Source organism: Psittacula echo, assembly GCF_963264785.1.
Source record: "Psittacula echo genome assembly, chromosome: 7".
NCBI classification, from domain to species: Eukaryota; Metazoa; Chordata; class Aves; order Psittaciformes; family Psittacidae; genus Psittacula; species Psittacula echo.
The window spans coordinates 22,082,226-22,100,454 of record NC_137740.1 but is presented as its reverse complement, the minus strand read 5'-3'; the positions used below and the strand labels follow the sequence as shown (position 1 = coordinate 22,100,454).

General features: G+C 41.9%; 1 protein-coding gene across 6 annotated transcripts in view; it reads right to left on the bottom strand.

The window, feature by feature from the left end:
* Positions 1 to 1,019: 1,019 nt before the first annotated feature.
* Positions 1,020 to 18,229, bottom strand: part of DARS2 (aspartyl-tRNA synthetase 2, mitochondrial) — a 29,298-nt gene continuing 12,088 nt past the window's right edge. Inside the window, exons 13-20 of one of the 6 annotated variants that reach the window (XR_013957279.1) lie at positions 17,518 to 17,580; positions 17,189 to 17,341; positions 16,072 to 16,290; positions 15,521 to 15,631; positions 15,233 to 15,308; positions 12,654 to 12,856; positions 4,680 to 4,788; positions 1,108 to 1,136 (exon numbers count right to left, since the gene is read on the bottom strand). Coding sequence is in view for 4 of the 6 variants with exons in the window: in XM_080622282.1 (XP_080478408.1) it covers positions 12,669 to 12,856; positions 15,233 to 15,308; positions 15,521 to 15,631; positions 16,072 to 16,290; positions 17,189 to 17,341; positions 17,518 to 17,580 (810 nt within the window). In the remaining 2 variants the exon portion in view is untranslated. Of the gene's footprint in view, positions 1,137 to 4,679; positions 4,789 to 8,502; positions 8,625 to 9,034; positions 10,683 to 11,953; positions 12,857 to 15,232; positions 15,309 to 15,520; positions 15,632 to 16,071; positions 16,291 to 17,188; positions 17,342 to 17,517; positions 17,581 to 18,229 lie in introns of those variants that run through there. The other 5 variants (XR_013957280.1, XM_080622282.1, XM_080622281.1 and 2 more) reach the window with 5 other exon arrangements.

Here is an 18,229-nt window from a genome sequence, read left to right as displayed (position 1 = left end):
TGACCAAGGACTCCGAATGTCTGTAAGCAGAGTCCAAGCCAAGGGCAGTAATGAACAAAGGCATTGACTGCAGATAGCTGTATTGTAACTTCTGTGTGCCAGGGAGGTAAGGGAGACCACCACATCACAGGGGACCAACCCAAGGCCTCAAAGAGTATTGTGTTGTTTTCAAATAAATGGACAGAAATAAGTTTTCTGAAACATACAAGAAAAAGCTCTGCAAAATAGATTCATCTCCTTAGGAAAAGCATAGTCTCTGGAGAAGGTCTATCTTGCTAGAACATCACATAACAACTCTTTTAGGAAAGACTATTGAGATAATCTGTCTCTCTCCGCTAAAATAAATGGCCCTGGGAGCAACACTTTTGATAAAGCATTTCTGGGGAAAAAAAAAAAAAAAAAGTGTTACTTCTGCATTTACCCTTGCTGCAGCAGCAGCACACAGAACTCAGAGGTGAGCCATCATCTTCCAATGCTCCTTCCTAATCACAACTGAAAAGGATATAACAACGTTCCTGCTGCTTTCTCATTTCCTTCAGCTGTAGCTCACTGCTCGCTCAAACTAACCTGCTGTGAGCAGCAACTCTGCAAAACGTGTTTTGGATTTGTATTCTGGCTTTGTGGTGCACAATAACAGGGGACTTCCCATCTGCTGCTGTTTGTTTAGCCCTTGCATTGCTAAACTAACATCTGGGAAAACTGATGAGCCTCTATTTAAAGAGTGGTGCACTTTGAGAGGAGATGTCTGTCTAATTTGTCTTTCAGACTTCTATCACTGCAGCCCAGGAAAACATGGAGCCATGTTGTGAGGCAGCAGAAAGTCCCTTATAAGTAGCCATAAGCTGGGAATATCTGTCCCCTATGGGATAAATCCAGCAGGCAAGGCAGCCCCCATAATCAGTGCTAGTCGTGAGACAAGGCTGGCTTTCGTGCTTGAGGTTGGCTGTTACCTTCTTCCATGCTTGCCAGCCTAACCTGTCACTTGTCTGACATCAACAGTGCTACCTTCTTAGCTTTCACTGAAACTGCCTCCAAGACTGGGAACAGTGTAATCCTCTTTCTCTAACTTTCCGCCACTTCTTCAAGGGATTCAGCAGTGTCCAAGGGCCTAAGCCAAACTTCAATGCAGTCCAGCTCTGGAAAATAGGGAGAAATTGCCAAGTGAAAAAAAATATATAAACCAGAGTTATGCCAGATAAGACAAAGTTACAGAATGGTTGCAGCAGGGGAAGTTAGGAGCTCAAAGATTCAAGGGGAAAACATCAATATTGAAAATTCTATAGGAAATACTCATGGAGGCAGAAGACAGCAATTAAGCACCACTAAGGATCTGCTGCAGGGAGCATTGGAGACCAATCTTTCTGCTTCTGGCAACGCATATGGGGCCAGCAAAGGCTCTTTGGATGTCTTAGAAAAAGGAGGGTAGAAGCATACTAACACCTGACATAGCAGCTTGTACTAATGCTTGGTCTACCAGTGTGTTAAAATCTATGTTCCTCACTTTGTGTTAAAGCCATAAAGCTGTATTTATTAGCCAAGTTGTGTATATCCTGCTTGCAGCCTTCTTATGCATGACTAAAAGTGTCCAAATAAGGTGACCCACAGAAAGTGGGTTATATTTCAGGATTTTCCCATCATCTGCCTTGGCAAATATGCTATTTGCCTGACAGCAAGCAGATGAAGTCCCCACAGTTTCATGGGCAAGTGAAGTTGACTCAGACCCAAATGATCTTGAGTTCAGACTGCCTACAAAGGCAGCGTGGATGCAAATTCTAGGAATCCTGTGGACTTTAGGGAGCACTCAGAATATGCAACAAAGGCATGATGCAAACAGCCCATCTGCTCTTTAAAAAAAACCAGTATTAACTGTCAAAGCACACTGGCATAACAGGTCAACAATGCATGGGCTAGGAATTGAGCTTTCGGGCTGCACCATACTTGACACCAAAAAGAGAACCCAAGTTGTTCATCCGATCAGCTCTCTGATATCAGTCTCTGCCTTCCCTGCTTGCAAGCAGGAGGAAACAGCTTTTCTGCATCAAAGAGAATCAACACCCAAGTCACAAGGCAGCAAGCAAACAGCAGTGCTTTTTGCCAGTCCAGAAGCACAGACTGAGAATTATGGCAGCATGCAGGTTCTCTTCAAGAGCACAGCTGCAAACACAAAAATCAGGTATTATAGCTAAGACCACACCATGCTAAGCAGAAAGAAGAGACAGCTACGTCTGTTTTGCTTTCTGAATAACTGTTTACACCCCAGCATGGTATTTGCTTTTTCACAATAGGATAAGTTTGTTGACTCATGTTTAGCTTGTGACCCAGTATAAACACCAGCAGTTTCTGCTGTCAGAACAGACAGCATCTGCTGCTGTCTACAGAGCTGGGTTTTTTTCTCCTAAATACAGAAACTTGCGTTTATCTGCACTGCATGGCATCCTAGTTTTTCCATGACCATTTCTGCATTTGTCAAGGTTTGAATTCCAGCCACACCTCTCTTCAATACCCTACAGATTCTTCAAATCTGTAATAGTTTGTTAATAAATATATTAAAATCACATTTTCTATTCACCATCCAAGACTGAAATAAAGGTTCCTTGGACAAGCACCTCAAAATACTGTTTTATGTTCCCCCCTCCCCAGGTAGAATCATCAACCATTCTGTATCCAGTTTCGTCTAGAGTCACATCAGATATGACTATGCCAGAAAGACTGTGTATTTGTCATGTACTGCCTCTCCCCTTGCAATAAAACCTTGGTTTGAGCTGACTTTCCTCAAAAAATCCTCAAATTTAAAAGCAGTCTGGAAGATGCTGGATGTTTCAGATTGTTGTGTTTGTTTTGGTTTTGGGGTTTTTTTTAAAATGTAAATGAAAATTAAACTGATCTGTAGCTACCCTGGTCCTCTTTGTCTTCCTTCTAGATACAGGTATTGCACAATGTTTATGGCAGTCAGGTTCTCCACTTATCCACCATAATTTGTCAAAAATATCCACAAATTATTCTGAAATCACTTCAGCTAACTTTTTATCAAAATTCCTGACACCCAGACAGCTTGAGACCATCTGATTTCCCAAGAGCCCTCTTGAATGTATTATTTTTTCCTCTATTCTAAGCAGAGATGTCACTATTTGTCATTATCACCAGCAGTGCTAGTCAGCACTTCTTTCTTTTGAACTTTCTAACAATGCCTAGCATGAGGAAATAAAGCACTAAGCATTTCAGCCTTCTTGACATTTTTGAACAGGTCTTTCTGTTCCCATGATTACCCTACATGTACATTAATAGTATGAGGAGGACCGAGGAAAGGGCTGACCTGCTCATTTGTTGTGCTTAGCAGGACTACTGAAAGGAAGGGTTGTCACAGTCATAACAACTATTTCTTATGTTTAGGGACCATGACAAAGCAAAGGAGCATTTGTCCTGCAGACTTTGAGATATAAACTAATCTCACAGTTACAAAGGGAAAACTGTGGTTATTAATTTAGTCGTGGCACTTTAGGTCAGTGTCACCAAAAGCTCGCTCCCATTGCTCAAGAGGCAAGCCCTAAGTTAGAAAGCCTGCAAGAAACCAAGCTGTAATACTGACAGAGAAACCAGGGGAGTGGAGAGGGAGAGGGAGGAATAAAGTCTCATTTGGCCATGCAAGCTATGCAGCACAGTCCAGCTCACCCTCTATCATTCATATGAAATGTTACAAGTGGCAAATGGCAACTGTTAAGTACTAACTATTTGTATAGTCTCAGAATACTCTGAAAAAAGATTTGGATAAGCACATAGAGCTGCCAGGAGGCATTGCTTCCTGAGGTCGCTGTGCCTGGAACAGCGACCACAGTGACTAAGGGAATCTGAGTCATCTACAGACAGAGAAGAAATCTGAGACACTAGCAAGAGCAATCCTAGATCCAGGGAAGGGAAAAAAAAAAATCCAGAACAAACCTACAGCAGTTCAAAAGTAAGGTCAAGTGAAACAAGAGCTACCAAAGAGGTCATAGAAGTATTAAGCTTAATTAGAAACATCCTACTGTTCATGTAGGAACGTAGAATCACATTCAAGTCCTGACTGTTGAAAGCAAGGCAAGTTAAGGTAACTCACCCTCATTGTTTCTTCTTTTATGACACCAGGGTGGATATGGCTTTCAGCAAACTTTGGTGAGACTTCTCAGCCTCAATTTTACTTATCCTCCAGGTATACTTAATAAATAACTGAACACTACCAATCGACTTCCACATTAAACTCTATTTTTGCTTTATGAATCTGTTAAATGCATAAATGCATTCAAATTTCTATAACAGCATATTATGTGATGTCTGTTCTCCATAATAAGATGGATAGTATCACAGAAGATACATATATTGCACCCTGTGCACCTCCAGCTTTTTAGTTCACACTATTGTGAAAGGCTAAGGAATAAGACAGCAACCTACTTTATGGTTTCAAAGGGAACAGAAACACCGAGGAAAACACACAAAAATCTTCTGTCTGTGTCACTGGCTATTTAAAGAACAGCTTCGATGTTTCCTGTTGTGTGATAGATCTTGATTAAAGCTTTTCAGTATTTTTAAATCTTTTTAAACAGGAGCCATAAGGTGGCAGCATGATTTAACCGCGTGTTATTTTACATCAGCATCAGCTCATTCCCATTTTCTCCAAACCTCAGCCACCTACTCCTGTTGCTCACCTGAGCTGCAGCAGCTGTTTACGAGGCCATGCAGTGTGCTGGATCCAGAAACTGGTCCTAGTAGAAATAATGCTGGCTACCGGGCATCTCTCAAACACTTAGAGTGGTGCTGCCAAAGAAACAGTGAAGAACAGAAGAGAGGGATGGAAATGTCCTTGACATAAAAAATGGTCTGCAGGCTCACAGCTTGGATTTAAATAGAAGGTTTTTCAGATAGCATTAATAAAATTATAAACTTACTTTCTGAAAGTCAATTTCTGCATCATTCCATCTTAATGTCCTCATGACTGCAAAGTACTTCATATTAATCAGTGTAGTTATTTAACTAGTGAACTTACATTTAATGGATGTTTATATTCATCAATATTTATCTCATCTTCCACAAATGCAATTACTAACAGCATGCCAGATATCTTCACGTGGCTCCTGCAAATGCATTAAAACCAGCAAGCTATCTCCAAAGGCAACTGTGGGCAGAGCTTGGTCTTGTGTATTTCTGTGACAACTGTGCTAAAAGTACGCTCTTCCCATTAAAAAAATCTGTGGTTTTTTCTGGATCTGGCTCTAGCTATACAATTTTAACAGTGAAAATACGTAATAAGAATTCACGCTTTCACTTCAAAATCTATTTAAATCATTCTTGGGATTTTTACAAGACATCCTAAACATCCAAATTAAGCTCTTGCCTTCCATAATTGTTTTTTTAAACTTTTATAATAAATACGAAACAGTACTTCTTATTTAAACTCCAGCATTTTCCCTTGTGAAGAAGCATGGGAGGTTAAAGACAAGTTAGCTTTCTTTGTGAACTGTTACAGTGCTCCTGGGATGTTCCATCTGGGACAATATCCTGTGTGACCTTGAGCTAGTCAGCCTGTCATGCGCCCACCTCTCCCACTGGTTCTACAATATGCTTGTGCAGAGCTGCAAAAAAATGCCATTCTACAGTTAGCAGGGGCTGTATCGCACAGAGGAAATATCACACCCATTTTGATCTAAACACTGTTGTTTTGCCAAAGGGAAGTGATGTTGTTTGAAAGGATTAGTGTTGCTCTGTACCGCCTTACTCACAGCCCTGGCACTGTAATTGTTGTCAAATTAGTTCTGCTCATGCTACAAGAAAAGTATATTTAAAGTTTTTCTTTTACAGAACCATACTGGACATCTGTTTCTTTATACATAAATAAAGATATAATGACAAAAAAAATTGAATTTATGACAAATGAGCCTACATTTCAAGGGACACCATCAAATTGCTGAAACCTTCAAGTACAGTTCTCTTCAAATTGCTAAGTAAGCAAGTAAAATCTTCAGGATTGAAAGTGTGTTAAGTCTAGCATTCTCCAAATAGAGGATAATATTAAAAAATCCAATAGTAACTGTGACTGTTGTTCCAGAGAAACCCGCCACTGTATCTGCCTCTTGTACTAATGTTCTCATAAATGTTTTTATATCATTCACTTTGGTATACATCTGGTACTTGGGAAAGCACAAAGCATTGCCAAAACTTACTGCTTTCTTTATCAGGTACATTGTGATCTTTCTGGTAATTTTTTTTTTTTTTAAGTATTACCTGAAGTACATAGTTAATACTAGGTTTTGTACCAAAAAAAGTTATTTAGTACCTCTACACAGTACAGACTGGAAAGTGAAGGTTGATAAATACAAACAGTAGCACATAAGGGGAAACACCCTCCAAACAGCATAAAACAGCATCAGCTTTTGGCCACTTTAGCTGCTGACGTGTAGGGAAAGTCACTGCTGGTAGCACAGGAGGTATGCAGGCAGGTAAAATCACCCTAAAACTGTACAGTTTAAAATGGATGTGATTGAAAAACAGATTATATTAATTAATGAAGTGATGGGCAGAATTGAAAACACAAAAAATTTGAGTATTCACTCCTTCTAATAACCTGCATGGGAAGGTACCTTGTGAAAGGATGAGAGATTTAAATAAAGCAAGAGGAGTTACTTTCTAGAATAACACATAATTCAACAGAACTCATGGCTGTAGAAATACAAATACATTTAAAATATGACTAAATTAATGGGAGAGCTGTCTATAATGCTTTCCTTGAACTCTAGCATTACAGGAGACATAAAGGCTATCAAAGCAGAACAAGACAGCTGGAGCCTGATGGATTATTAAAGGCAAATGTGACCAATCCATTTAAATGTATCTGTCACAAAGTTCTGCCTGATGTAAAATTTTGGCTGGCACAGCTGGTGACTGCAGGTAATCAACATTTTTTAATTACATAAAACAATGCTTTGGAAAAAAAAGCAACAAACTAGAACACAAGCCTAAAATAAGAATCCAGACATTTAGAGATGAAGTAAGGTGAAGCTTACATGAGGAATTTGCATCTGCTACCATTAAGGTGACTGTCAGTTATCTATGCCTTTTTTGCTGCTGTTAACACACAGGCCAAAGAGTGTACCGGGTATCCTCACAAGGCAGCTGATCACCAACACTGACAATAGCCAGAATGTGTGGTCAAAACAACTCATTTTGAAAGCAACTAAAGGCATAAAGTAAGCAGGGAAAAAGTAGAAACCCTTACATAAGCTCTCTTTATCCTTCTACTCTTACCATTATGGACTTTTTTTCTGAGGCTGCCTGTGTTCACCAGATGCTGGACGCCAGTGCAGCATCACCCAACGGTGTGCTTTCTCCATCCCTCTCAGTGGGACAGACCCCAGTGAAAGACAGAGCAGTAGAGTCATGCCTTCCTGGGGTGAAGATTCACCACTCAAAGCACCAACTCCTGCTCACATGAAACAACACTGGTTCTAGCATTCAATCTAGCTCTAGGAGTAGCTTTGTACAGCCAAGTAACGTTCTCTGGCTTTCACCGCACTAAGTGTCCTTACATCAGGTCTGAGCTAAGGTCTCCATACTCTCCAAGACAGAGGAAAATTATACACGTGTCCTCCTATCAGACTTGGGCTATAGAAGAGTGACAGTATAGAGCTGTAGTTTTGCCCCTTTCCCCATAAGGTGAAATAGTGGGTACAAACCCAGCTGCAAACAGCTGAAATCATTCTTTGAAAATTTATTCTGATTTGTAACAAATTATAACATTTTCACATAGCAGTGGTCTGATTAAATGCCAGAACTCGGATTTAATCAGCACCCTGAACCTCCAGGTATCTGCAGCCTGGGATCACACAAAGCAGCTGTGAAGTTGTATTATAATTTAGCTAACCTTAGAGAGCTACCAGCACAATATAGGATTAAACTTCAGCTTCAGTTCTGCAAACAGTTCCTGTCTTTGTGGCAGTTGTACAAAACCCTTGCAGCCAAATTCACCCAAGCCATCTGAGACGGCTGAAATTTAGCGCTGCGATCTCTCCCCAGCTTGGCCCAATCTGAAATATTCTGGGTAGGCTTGGAAACGTTTCAAAAAGAAAAGAAAAAGAACACACCTCAGCTGCTGAGAATCCCACCAGCATGCTATATTCCTGTTCTGGAAAGGCAGGGAAAAAAATACTGAAGCAAACCAGAAACATCTCTGATGTTACAAATGGGTGGTATAAACTTACTAGATGATTGTTCCAGTTTAATCTTTTGAAATATGCAGAGCCAGGTCCCCTACAGGTGGAGAATAAACTGTCTCTCCATTTTACCAGTGTTTATTTCAGTTCCAACAGAAAATCAGCAAGCTGGTAGAGTACAAAGGCCTCACATACAACTCTGGCTCCTGCAAGAGCACTCCTTGTACAATCCTATGTGTGCTAGTCATTAAGTTCTCTGGAGTTGAGAAGACTATGTCATGGAACACATTCAACCATCACAAGCTGATCTGTACCTGCAGAGATTCAAACCAAATCCTCAGGCGGCATCTCTATCCAGCTGGTTATTCTTACTTCCAACAAATCCAGCTGCTCCAGATAGAGTGCCTAGAGGCTGGGCAGTTATCTTGTCCATCATACACACACACACTGAAAAGAGATTGAAGAAAGAGCAGAGGAGTCACAATGACACATGGAGATCACTGCAGGAATCCAGAGATAGTAATGGTATGAGGTTTTGTTACCGATTTTACATGCATGCATACTGTAGCATGGTGGAACGCTCTGTCTGCCAGGGCAGGAGCAGCATTTCTGGCAACAGCCAACAGTCTTATTTGTACCCCCAACACAAGGAGAAGCTTGCACATATTAATTGTATTATTTATTGCTCTTTGGACAAAAACGCATAGCATAAAGGCACTCTAAAGGATTTTGGACTCTCATTAAGTTGATCAGCAGAGTTACACCGCTAGTTTGACTTAGGCCTGGAGACTGCTGCTGCATGAGGAAGGGAAAGAAAACCCTGACCAACCCAAACCATACAGCAATACAAACCCACCAACCTTTTCTTACACATCACACCTCTAAAGAAAAGATCACTTAAAGATTAACTCTTAACAGAGGAATCCAGAACTTTGCACCTTCTAGTATAGTGGACATAGCAACATTTCTCCATAGGCTTATTTCAAACAGGGAAAAGAAAGGAGAACAGAAGTAACAAGGGCTCTGTGAAAGATTGCAGTTTGTGGTTATGCTATAGCTTATTTTCAGCAGGACTTTCTGATGGACGTTGTGCTGTGGTTTTAACATTCATTTTCAGAATCACAGGCCAGCAGCTTTTCTCCAGCAAACACAAGATACTAGTCTGCAATATAACCACCCCTTATTTCTACATATTTCGTTGTAATACCTGTCTATTGTGTCTTCTACCAAAATATGCAGCTAAGTATACCAAGTAGATTGTCCTAAATCAGGACACCTATAAAAAACCCCAAACAATTAATGTCTTCTCTGTGGCAACATTCACACAACCACAAATTCACACACTAGTAAGCCACCTTCATTCAGAAATTCAAGCACAGATGGCTTACAAATTTAGGATACATCTTTTCCACTGACCTACTTGTGGCAGGACTGCAGCAGCTCAGATGACATGATTTGTTGCATTTTTTTTCACTCTGACTAATTGTAACTGTGTCGCACACTTATAACTGCAGTGAGTCCTTAATATAGCAGTGGGTAAACGAAAATCACAAAGAACAACTCGCACAAGACAGTGGATGCATATGCCTCAGAGACAGCTTACTCACATGTTTAACAAGTGCTCTCAAGAACATTCCAGGCAGTCTGACATTTATGCATAAGCCTCTTAGAGCATCAGTTACCCTTTGAACGTTTTATGATAATCCTAATTTAAAGAACTGGGACTCTTCAGATGTAAACAACATTTGTGTTTGCAAAGGGTTACTAACCAAGTAATACAGTACTCCTTATTTCACAATTAAATAAGAAGTTCAGCACATTATGTTTACAGTTGCTATAAATAATGGGGGGGAGTGAGGAGTTTCTCAGAATAACTGTTATTTTCTGTGATGCCATGTCCCCAAGCAAGCCTCTGACACCCCTGCTTTAGGAACACAGATGATCCTCAAGCAAATTCCATGCAAGTTCTAATCTCATTACCACTAAGGAAACTAAACAATGAAATCCAGCATCCTCTAAAAAAACCAGCCTGTATACAAGACATAGCCTTTTAGTGTCTGTATTCCGTATCTCCAACTTACAAGTTAAGAGAACAAAAATATCAGGTATAACTCCCACAAGGGGACCCTGCTCCCCACAAAAAAGAAAAAAAAATTAACACGCATCTGCTCAGCTTCTTTCTGAAAACTGATCCTCACTCCCTTACTGACAGCTTCTACTTTGGGGGGTAGGGGGGAGTAAACCTAAGGTGAATTAAAGATAAGAATTAATAGCTCATACTAGGAAAAAAAAATTAAAACCCCAGTGTTTGGCTGCAACAATGTGAATACAAATCCAGGATTGTGCTGGTTTGCACTCTTTTTTTCTTTTTTTTTTAAATAGTATTTAACCATACCCTGAAACTGACTAGATTGTTATCTTAACATACTGTCCTGGGTTCAGCAGCAGCAGTCAGTTTTTCTTCTTCTTAGTAGCTGGTGCAGCGCTGTGGTTTTGACCTTCTCCCTGGGAAAAATATTGATAAAGCTGATGTTTTCAGTTACTGGTCAGAATGTTTATCCTGACCAAGGACTTTGTGAGTCTCATGCTCTGCCAGGGAGGAGGAGGGGCTGGGAGGAAGCAGGGACAGGACACCTGACCCAAACTAGCCAAAGAGGTATTCCATACCACAGCACGTCATGCCCAGGGTGTAGAACTGAGAGTTCCCGGAAGGGCTGGATCATGGCAGGGTGGGGGTGAGGTACCAGTTTGTGAGCGGTTGTATTCTCTTCCTTGTTATTTCCTTTATCATTATTACTATTGGTGGTAGCAGTAGTGATTTGTGTCATACCTTAGTTATTAAACTGTTCTTATCTCAACCTGTGGGAGCTGCATTCTTTTGATTCTCCTCCCCGTTCCTCCAGGAGCGGAGGGAAGAAAGGTGGGGGGGGAAGTGGACTTCGTGGTTCTGATTTACAGCCTGGGCTTAAACCACGACACATAAGGATTCAAGTTTTCTTTTACACCTACAACTCCATCATCTTATGATCTGCAAAGCAGTAGCAAGTCAGCTCTGCTGTTACTTGACTACGGATGGTACTTTAAGCCTGGATAAAGTACCCAAAACCATCAAACCAACCAACCAAAAAAACCCCAACCCAAAACAATCTTAAGAGCCATCTCCCTTACCGTTTCTTATCATCACAACAGCCCAGTGTTTAAAAAACAGTGTACACCACCATGCAATGTTACCCCACAATGGGGGGACTGAAATTAGCTGATAACACTTACAGCAGCCCAGAACCCATTAGGATCTGTCAGGAGACCTAAGGCTGGCATTCAGCACCAGCTCAGCCAAGAACTGCAGTCTTCTTTCTGTCCTTCCCAGCTGGGACACAGTCCTTCTGCATTTCTTCATTTGCATCATATTCCTAGCTTATTCAGTTAACCTCTTCTTTTTTCCTCAGCTTCTTCACCTACCTCATTTCCTCCCACCAATTCTCTGCTTTCTCCAACCTAAACAGAGTTAAGAACATCTACTGGAGTGCCTCTGCAGAGGGCTCGCTATACACTACAGAGCAGAGTTGGTGCGGTAGGATGCTCCTAGAGTCCACGCTCTGCACTGTGGCTGTTCTGGCATGGAACAGCAATGAACAGTTACTTGTGCAGAACTTGCGGCTGCCACCCTGCTATGCTGTCACAGATTTCCTGTCATCTTGTGGAGTGATCAAGGGTCACAAAGAAAAACTGACACCTTGCTCTTGTAAAGGAAGCCCAAAGCCAAGCTCAGTCAAAAACACTTTTGCCAGATAAACTTTATTTACAAATATACAAACTTCAGAATTAATGTGCTGAAAAGCACGAGGACCACAGGCCCCAAACACAGATCGTCACCTCTTAAACAAGTATTGCAAGGACAATTGTTGCCAATGTTATGAACGCTTCTCTCCCCCTTTTTAAAGGGGGAACACAGCGGAGTACGAACTCCATGTGGCAAGTTCTGAGGATCTTGTATCCCCCAACATCAGACAAGCTTCTGGCTATAATAAAGTTTTGCTGTGAAGTGTCCAAAGCTCTTGGCCCAGCGCAGCACTGCTTTATTGTGACAGTCCTCAACTAACAGATTCAATGAGCATCAGGAAGGTAAACAACCCTTCCACGGAAGCTGACATTATCTCCTCCAGATACGAGTAGAAATGCTTTGCAAGGAACATGTAAAAATTGGAGGGGGGGATAAGATATACAGATCTCATCAATGACAACACAAAGCCAACAGTCTCAATATCCTATGTTAAAATTATATTCTTCTCTTTTGGTTTTCTAGCTCTACTTCCCATTACCAACTAAAGGTGAATTTCTATCAGGGAGCCCTCATATCTATCTCCCATTCAATCCTGAAACTGTCAGAGTACAGTGGGGTTGTACTGTCCCTCACCCTCCCATTCATGTCTTCTGAACTTAATTCAGAAGCACCTCTAGTTATACAAATCAGCTTACATCACTGTCTTTAAGTCAGTTTTTCTTTGCCTCTTTTTCCTCTAGAGGCCAGGAAACTTGGATGTGATATGGCTTTAGTTCTTCTGGAGTGACATAGTCTGGAGCATTGCCCATCAGGTCTCGTCCCCTGAATGACTTAGGAAAAGCAATGACGTCTCGGATACTTGGAGCATCAACAATGAGAGAGATCAGTCTGTCAAGTCCTAGAAGCAAAAAACAAATTGGTGAACCACTTGAGTTATGGCCCTGTGTTATTTCCTCCAATTCAGAAAGATCAGAAAGATGTAGTAGATAATACTACTGAGCCTGAAGATAAAAGTGAAGCAAATAAGGGGGGGGGGGGGATGATCTAAAAATAAACCAATATTAACCAGTAGCAGAGAAACAGATTTGCCTGAAGACCAGAAATGCCTAGCAAAATAAAGCTTTTCAATATTACACAAAGTTCTGTAACACATCAAGCCCCATGAAAAAAAAAGGCCTATGAAAAAAAAAACAGGCCTACAAAAAGGCAGCATAACAAAATGAGGGAAGCTAAATGGAAAGAAGACTGAGGGCTTGGAGCAGATTCTCCCGGAAGGGATGCTAAGGCACATGAAAAACAACAAGGTGCTTGGTGACAGCCAGCATGGCTTCACTAAGAGGAAATCCTGCCTGACCAATTTGGTGGCCTTCTATGATGGGGCTACGGAACTGATGGACAGGGGCAGAGCAGTTGATGTCATCTACCTGGACTTGTGCAAAGCGTTCAACACTGTCCCACACAACATCCTTGTCTCTAAATTGGAGAGACATCAATTTGATGGGTGGACCACTCAGTGGATAAAGAACTGGCTGGATGGCCTCACGCAAAGAGTTGTGGTCAATGGCTCATGTCCAGCTGGAGACCAGTAACGAGTGGTGTCCCTCAGGGATCAGTGTTGGGACCGGTCTTGTTCAACATCTTTGTTGGTGACATGGACAGTGGGATTGAGTGCGCCCTCAGCAAGTTTGCCGATGACACCAAGCTGTGTGGTTCGGTTGATACGCCAGAGGGAAGGGATGCCATCCAGAGGGACCTCAACATGCTTGTGAGGTGGGCTGATGCCAACCTTATGAAGTTTAACCATGACAAGTGCAAGGTCCTACACCTGGGTTGGAGTAATACCAGGCACAGATACAGGTTAGGCAAAGAAGAGATTCAGAGCAGCCCTATGGAGAAGGACTTCGGGGTGTTGGTTGATGAGAAAATGAACATGAGCCGGCTACAGTGTGCGCTCGCAGCCCAGAAAGCCAACCGTATCCTGGGCTGCATCAAGAGGAGCGTGACCAGCAGGTCAAAGGAGGTGATCCTGTCCCTCTACTCTGCTCTTGTGAGGCCTCACTTGCATTATTGTGTGCAGTTCTGGTGTCCTCAACATAAAAAGGACATGGAACTGTTGGAACAAGTCCAGAGGAGGGCCATGAGGATGATCAGGGGACTGGAACACCTCTCATATGAAGACAGGCTGAGAAAGTTGGGGCTGTTCAGCCTGGAGAAGAGAAGGCTGCATGGAGACCTCATAGCAGCCTTCCAGTATCTGAAGGGGGGCTATAGGGATGCTTAGGATGGACTATTCATTAGGGACTGTAGTTGACAGGACAAGGGGTAATGGGTTAAAACTTAAACAGGGGAAGTTGAGATTGGATATAAGAAAGAAATTCTTTACTGTAAGAGTGGTGAGGCACTGGAATGGGTTGCGCAGGGAGGTTGTGAATGCTCCATCCCTGGCAGTGTTCAAGGCCAGGTTGGATGAGGCCTTGGGTGGCATGGTTTAGTGTGGGGTGTCCCTGCCCATGGCAGCGGGGTTGGAACTAGATGATCTTAAGGTCCTTTCCAACCCTAACTATTCTATGATTCTATAAAAAAAAAATATCACACTGGAAGGACACAGGTTAAAGTGCTACCTTTATTATTTGTAGGTGTTTGGGGAGGGGGTTGCTAGTTTTGACGTTTTCTTTAGTTTTGTTTTGGTTGGTGTGCAGGTATTTTGTTTGTTTTTTCCTTATTTAAAACTACAAAAAAAGTCTGACACCAAATTAGTACGCAAAACAGATAAGGAAGAATGGAAGCAAGACTGATGGAGATGGCAAGACTGAGGCAATGAACCAGCTCATGGAAAACAAAGTATCATGGTGTCCTAGGCCTCTAGGCATGCAGTAGAGGAATCCTGCTCTGGCTGCACAGGAGTGAGAATAAAGGTGGCCTCATCTTAATGAATACACTGTAGAACAGCAGATAAGGATCACTCTTAGACACATCAACATATGATTTGGTCGTTGCATAAGAACTAAATCCTACTGATGCTGGCCAGGAACACCAAAACATTCTGCACATGGTGATGAGACCCATTTCCTTCTACAAAACAGCTACAGAGATGGAAGCACCATGTAACCCCACACAGTGTTACTGTATTGGTGTACCAAACAGTAACACCAGGACAGCTATCTCTGTCAGAAGGAGATATGGCTTTTGCTAACCAGCATGAAGCTTGTTCCTGAAATCTAATATGCCAGAAAGTCACAAGACACCCACATCTAGTAAACTACAGAGCACTTACCTAAAGCAATTCCTCCATGAGGTGGAGCTCCAAGCTCCAAAGCCTCAAGTAGATGGGAAAGCACCTCAGAATCCTCCTGCAAAATTATGTAAGTGTCACTGGACAAGGAATGCTCTTCCTATCAGCAATGTAAGAGGAAGGTATGATGAAGTCATCCACTCAGGGCTACGAGTTACATTTCTTTATCTGAGAAACACACAAGTGTTTCTTTCAGAATTTGAAATGGATATTTAATTAGCCCTTTAAAACTTCAAGAGAATGTTAGAGACATGTCTAGGTTGGTGTTACCTTCAGCACCTTCTCCAGCACAAAACGCTGTTGTTCTGCACTATGAATTCTGATGGAGCCACCTCCAATTTCATTACCGTTTAGCACAAGGTCATAGTGCTGGCTACGGACCTGCAGAAAGACATGAACAAGCACCTTAGCAAGGCTGGGGCACAGCTGGATGTAACAGCCACCTGCACCCAGATGGCAAAGACACTGGGAACAAAGCTATGACATACTGCAACACTGCCCTCAAAAGTATCTTGCAGTTCAGCTAACAGTCCTATCCAAGGCATGGACTGCTGCTGACAGATATGAGAACAGTACAAATCTTTTTGCGAAGTCTATCAAAACACGAAGGAAAATGAGATGTGTCAGAATACAAGACTCCACCTTAAGCAACTGTTTCCCATAAGTCCCTTTTGTCAGGGGCACACATGGATATTTGCCACTCGGAATAATCTCAAAGTCATCTCTTCCAGACAGACACATACAATATGCAGTCAGTTCCATGAAACAACATCTCTTTTTCTTGCCTAGCTTTCCATAACACACAGCTATACTTTAGTTACCTTTGTGGGATCAGAACAGAGGAGACTGGTATCTGAAGGATGAGGGGCAGTGAAAGGGTGATGAGCAGATTCCAGTTCAGTGGGATTTTCTTCTTTGGAGAGGAAAAGTGGAAAATCCACCACCCACAGAAAGTGAAAAGCTGCAGGATCACGGACTACCAGCCCAGCCGCCTCAAGGAGGTCAGCACTCTCCAACCGGAGGCTTCCTAATGCAGAGCACTGCAAAACAGAATGGAGCAAATGAGACAAGGCAATCTACTATAGGGAAGTGACTCAAGCACCGACCAGGGAAAGAGTGGACCAGGGAAAGTGTGTTCCATAGAAGGATTCTATACCACAGACAGCATCAGCTGTAATGCACTATTGCCTTAAACACTTCTGCCTTGTATCCTGAAATATACCACCTTCCTGCTGAGGCAGCATCTACTCCAGGGTTTGACAAAGACCAAGTAAGGAGCTAGAAAGTCCATTTTCTTCCAACTGCTCCATCTTCATAGAACTTGTCTAGACTAACCACAAGCTCCACACAACAAATGTGGACTAACTGAGGAAGCACTCATAAGATTTTTGCAGACAGACAAATGAAGACATAGGAAGAATATGACAAAATTTTGACAATCATGCAAAGCATAACATCTTGTCATAAACCAATGCCTGGAAAGCAGTAGCTGCTGGCAAGAATACAGAGAAGAGTATGGACAGAATCTCCTATCACCACTGCTAATAAACAGCTGTCCTTCACTTTGTCATCTGCTTATGGGAGATGAAATTACTTAGTTGACCTTGTTTTCCAATCTTTATTTGATGCTTTAAAAATTAAGTTGAGAGAAAAGAAGGCACTAATTTGATCCTGTTTTATAATCCAGCTTTCATTACAGGTACAAGTTCTAACCAGAATGTGACTAACGGAAATAAAAGCAATAGGTACGTTACATGCATTATTTGCTGTTGCTATAGCTCAGCTCCAAAGAAACCTAGAATTAGATTATTATCTATTTTAACAGTGAGAAGAATTAGACTGGATTTAAATAACATAATAGATTTAGACTAGGATTAGATAACAAATTTATCATCAGCAACATTCAACTCACATAGCCACCCAAGAAATGCTTCCTACCACTTGCTTTTCTTCACCAGCAGCCAGCAGTACCACATCATCTGCCTGCATGTTCAGTGCTTGGACAAGTTGTGACTGCTGCTTCTCACCAAGAAACCTTGTAAGCAGAGACTTCAAGCTTCCATCAGGCCTGCAGATAATTTCCACGATTTCCTAAAGAAAAATGAGTATGTTCAGTTCAGTGCTGCCCCCTCTTGTCTTGAAGCATCACACGCTCAGGCACTGACTGCTATTAAAAACTGCTCTTCTATCTTCCTCTGCCTTGAATTGCCCTTATACGTACTTTTTCATTCACCATTTCCAATGCCTCAGCAGTGTTTTGGTCTCACCTGATTAAACTGAGATTTTGCAGACTCCTTTAGTGACTCCAAATTTTTATTTTTCAGGTATCTCTGGGGAAAGAGCAAGACAAAACACATTAAACATTGGAAAAGCCTACGGAAAACCTGACCAGGATTCAAATCTACTGGCTGAGCTGCTCCCAAACTTCCCAAGCTCTTTTGTTTCTAATACAAGTTCTTATGAGGGCTGTGGAACAGGACAGGGCCCACAGCACTAGGCAGCAGCTGGAAATCTTCTTCAAGGGCTCCTTTCAGGAAGAGACCTCTCTAGGTTTTACATCTAGCTGCAGTTTTCTCTTCTGGCTCACAAATCAGATACAGCTGGTCACCAGAGTCAGATCATGACAACTAATTGCCTCCACCACACAAACAAGGTTATAGCACTACACTGTTGAAGGAGAAGGCATAGCTCAATTCAGAGTAACAACAGAGGGAAAACAACTGTGCTCATTCTCACACATGAAGAAATACAGTGAGGACCTGTGTCAGGATCTTGACTTTTTCATCTACTCTAACGTTTAGAGAGGCTCAAGATTCCAGTTTTGTTCAGCTCAAAAGCACACCCTAGTGCCCTCTCATGGGAAGCCAGTAACTTGCACTTTGTACCAAAATTAAAAGAATCCCAAGAGAAATCATGGTCAGAAAGTCCTATTTCCCAAATAAAACTCAGGGTTTAGTGGATTTTTTTCTCCCATACTGT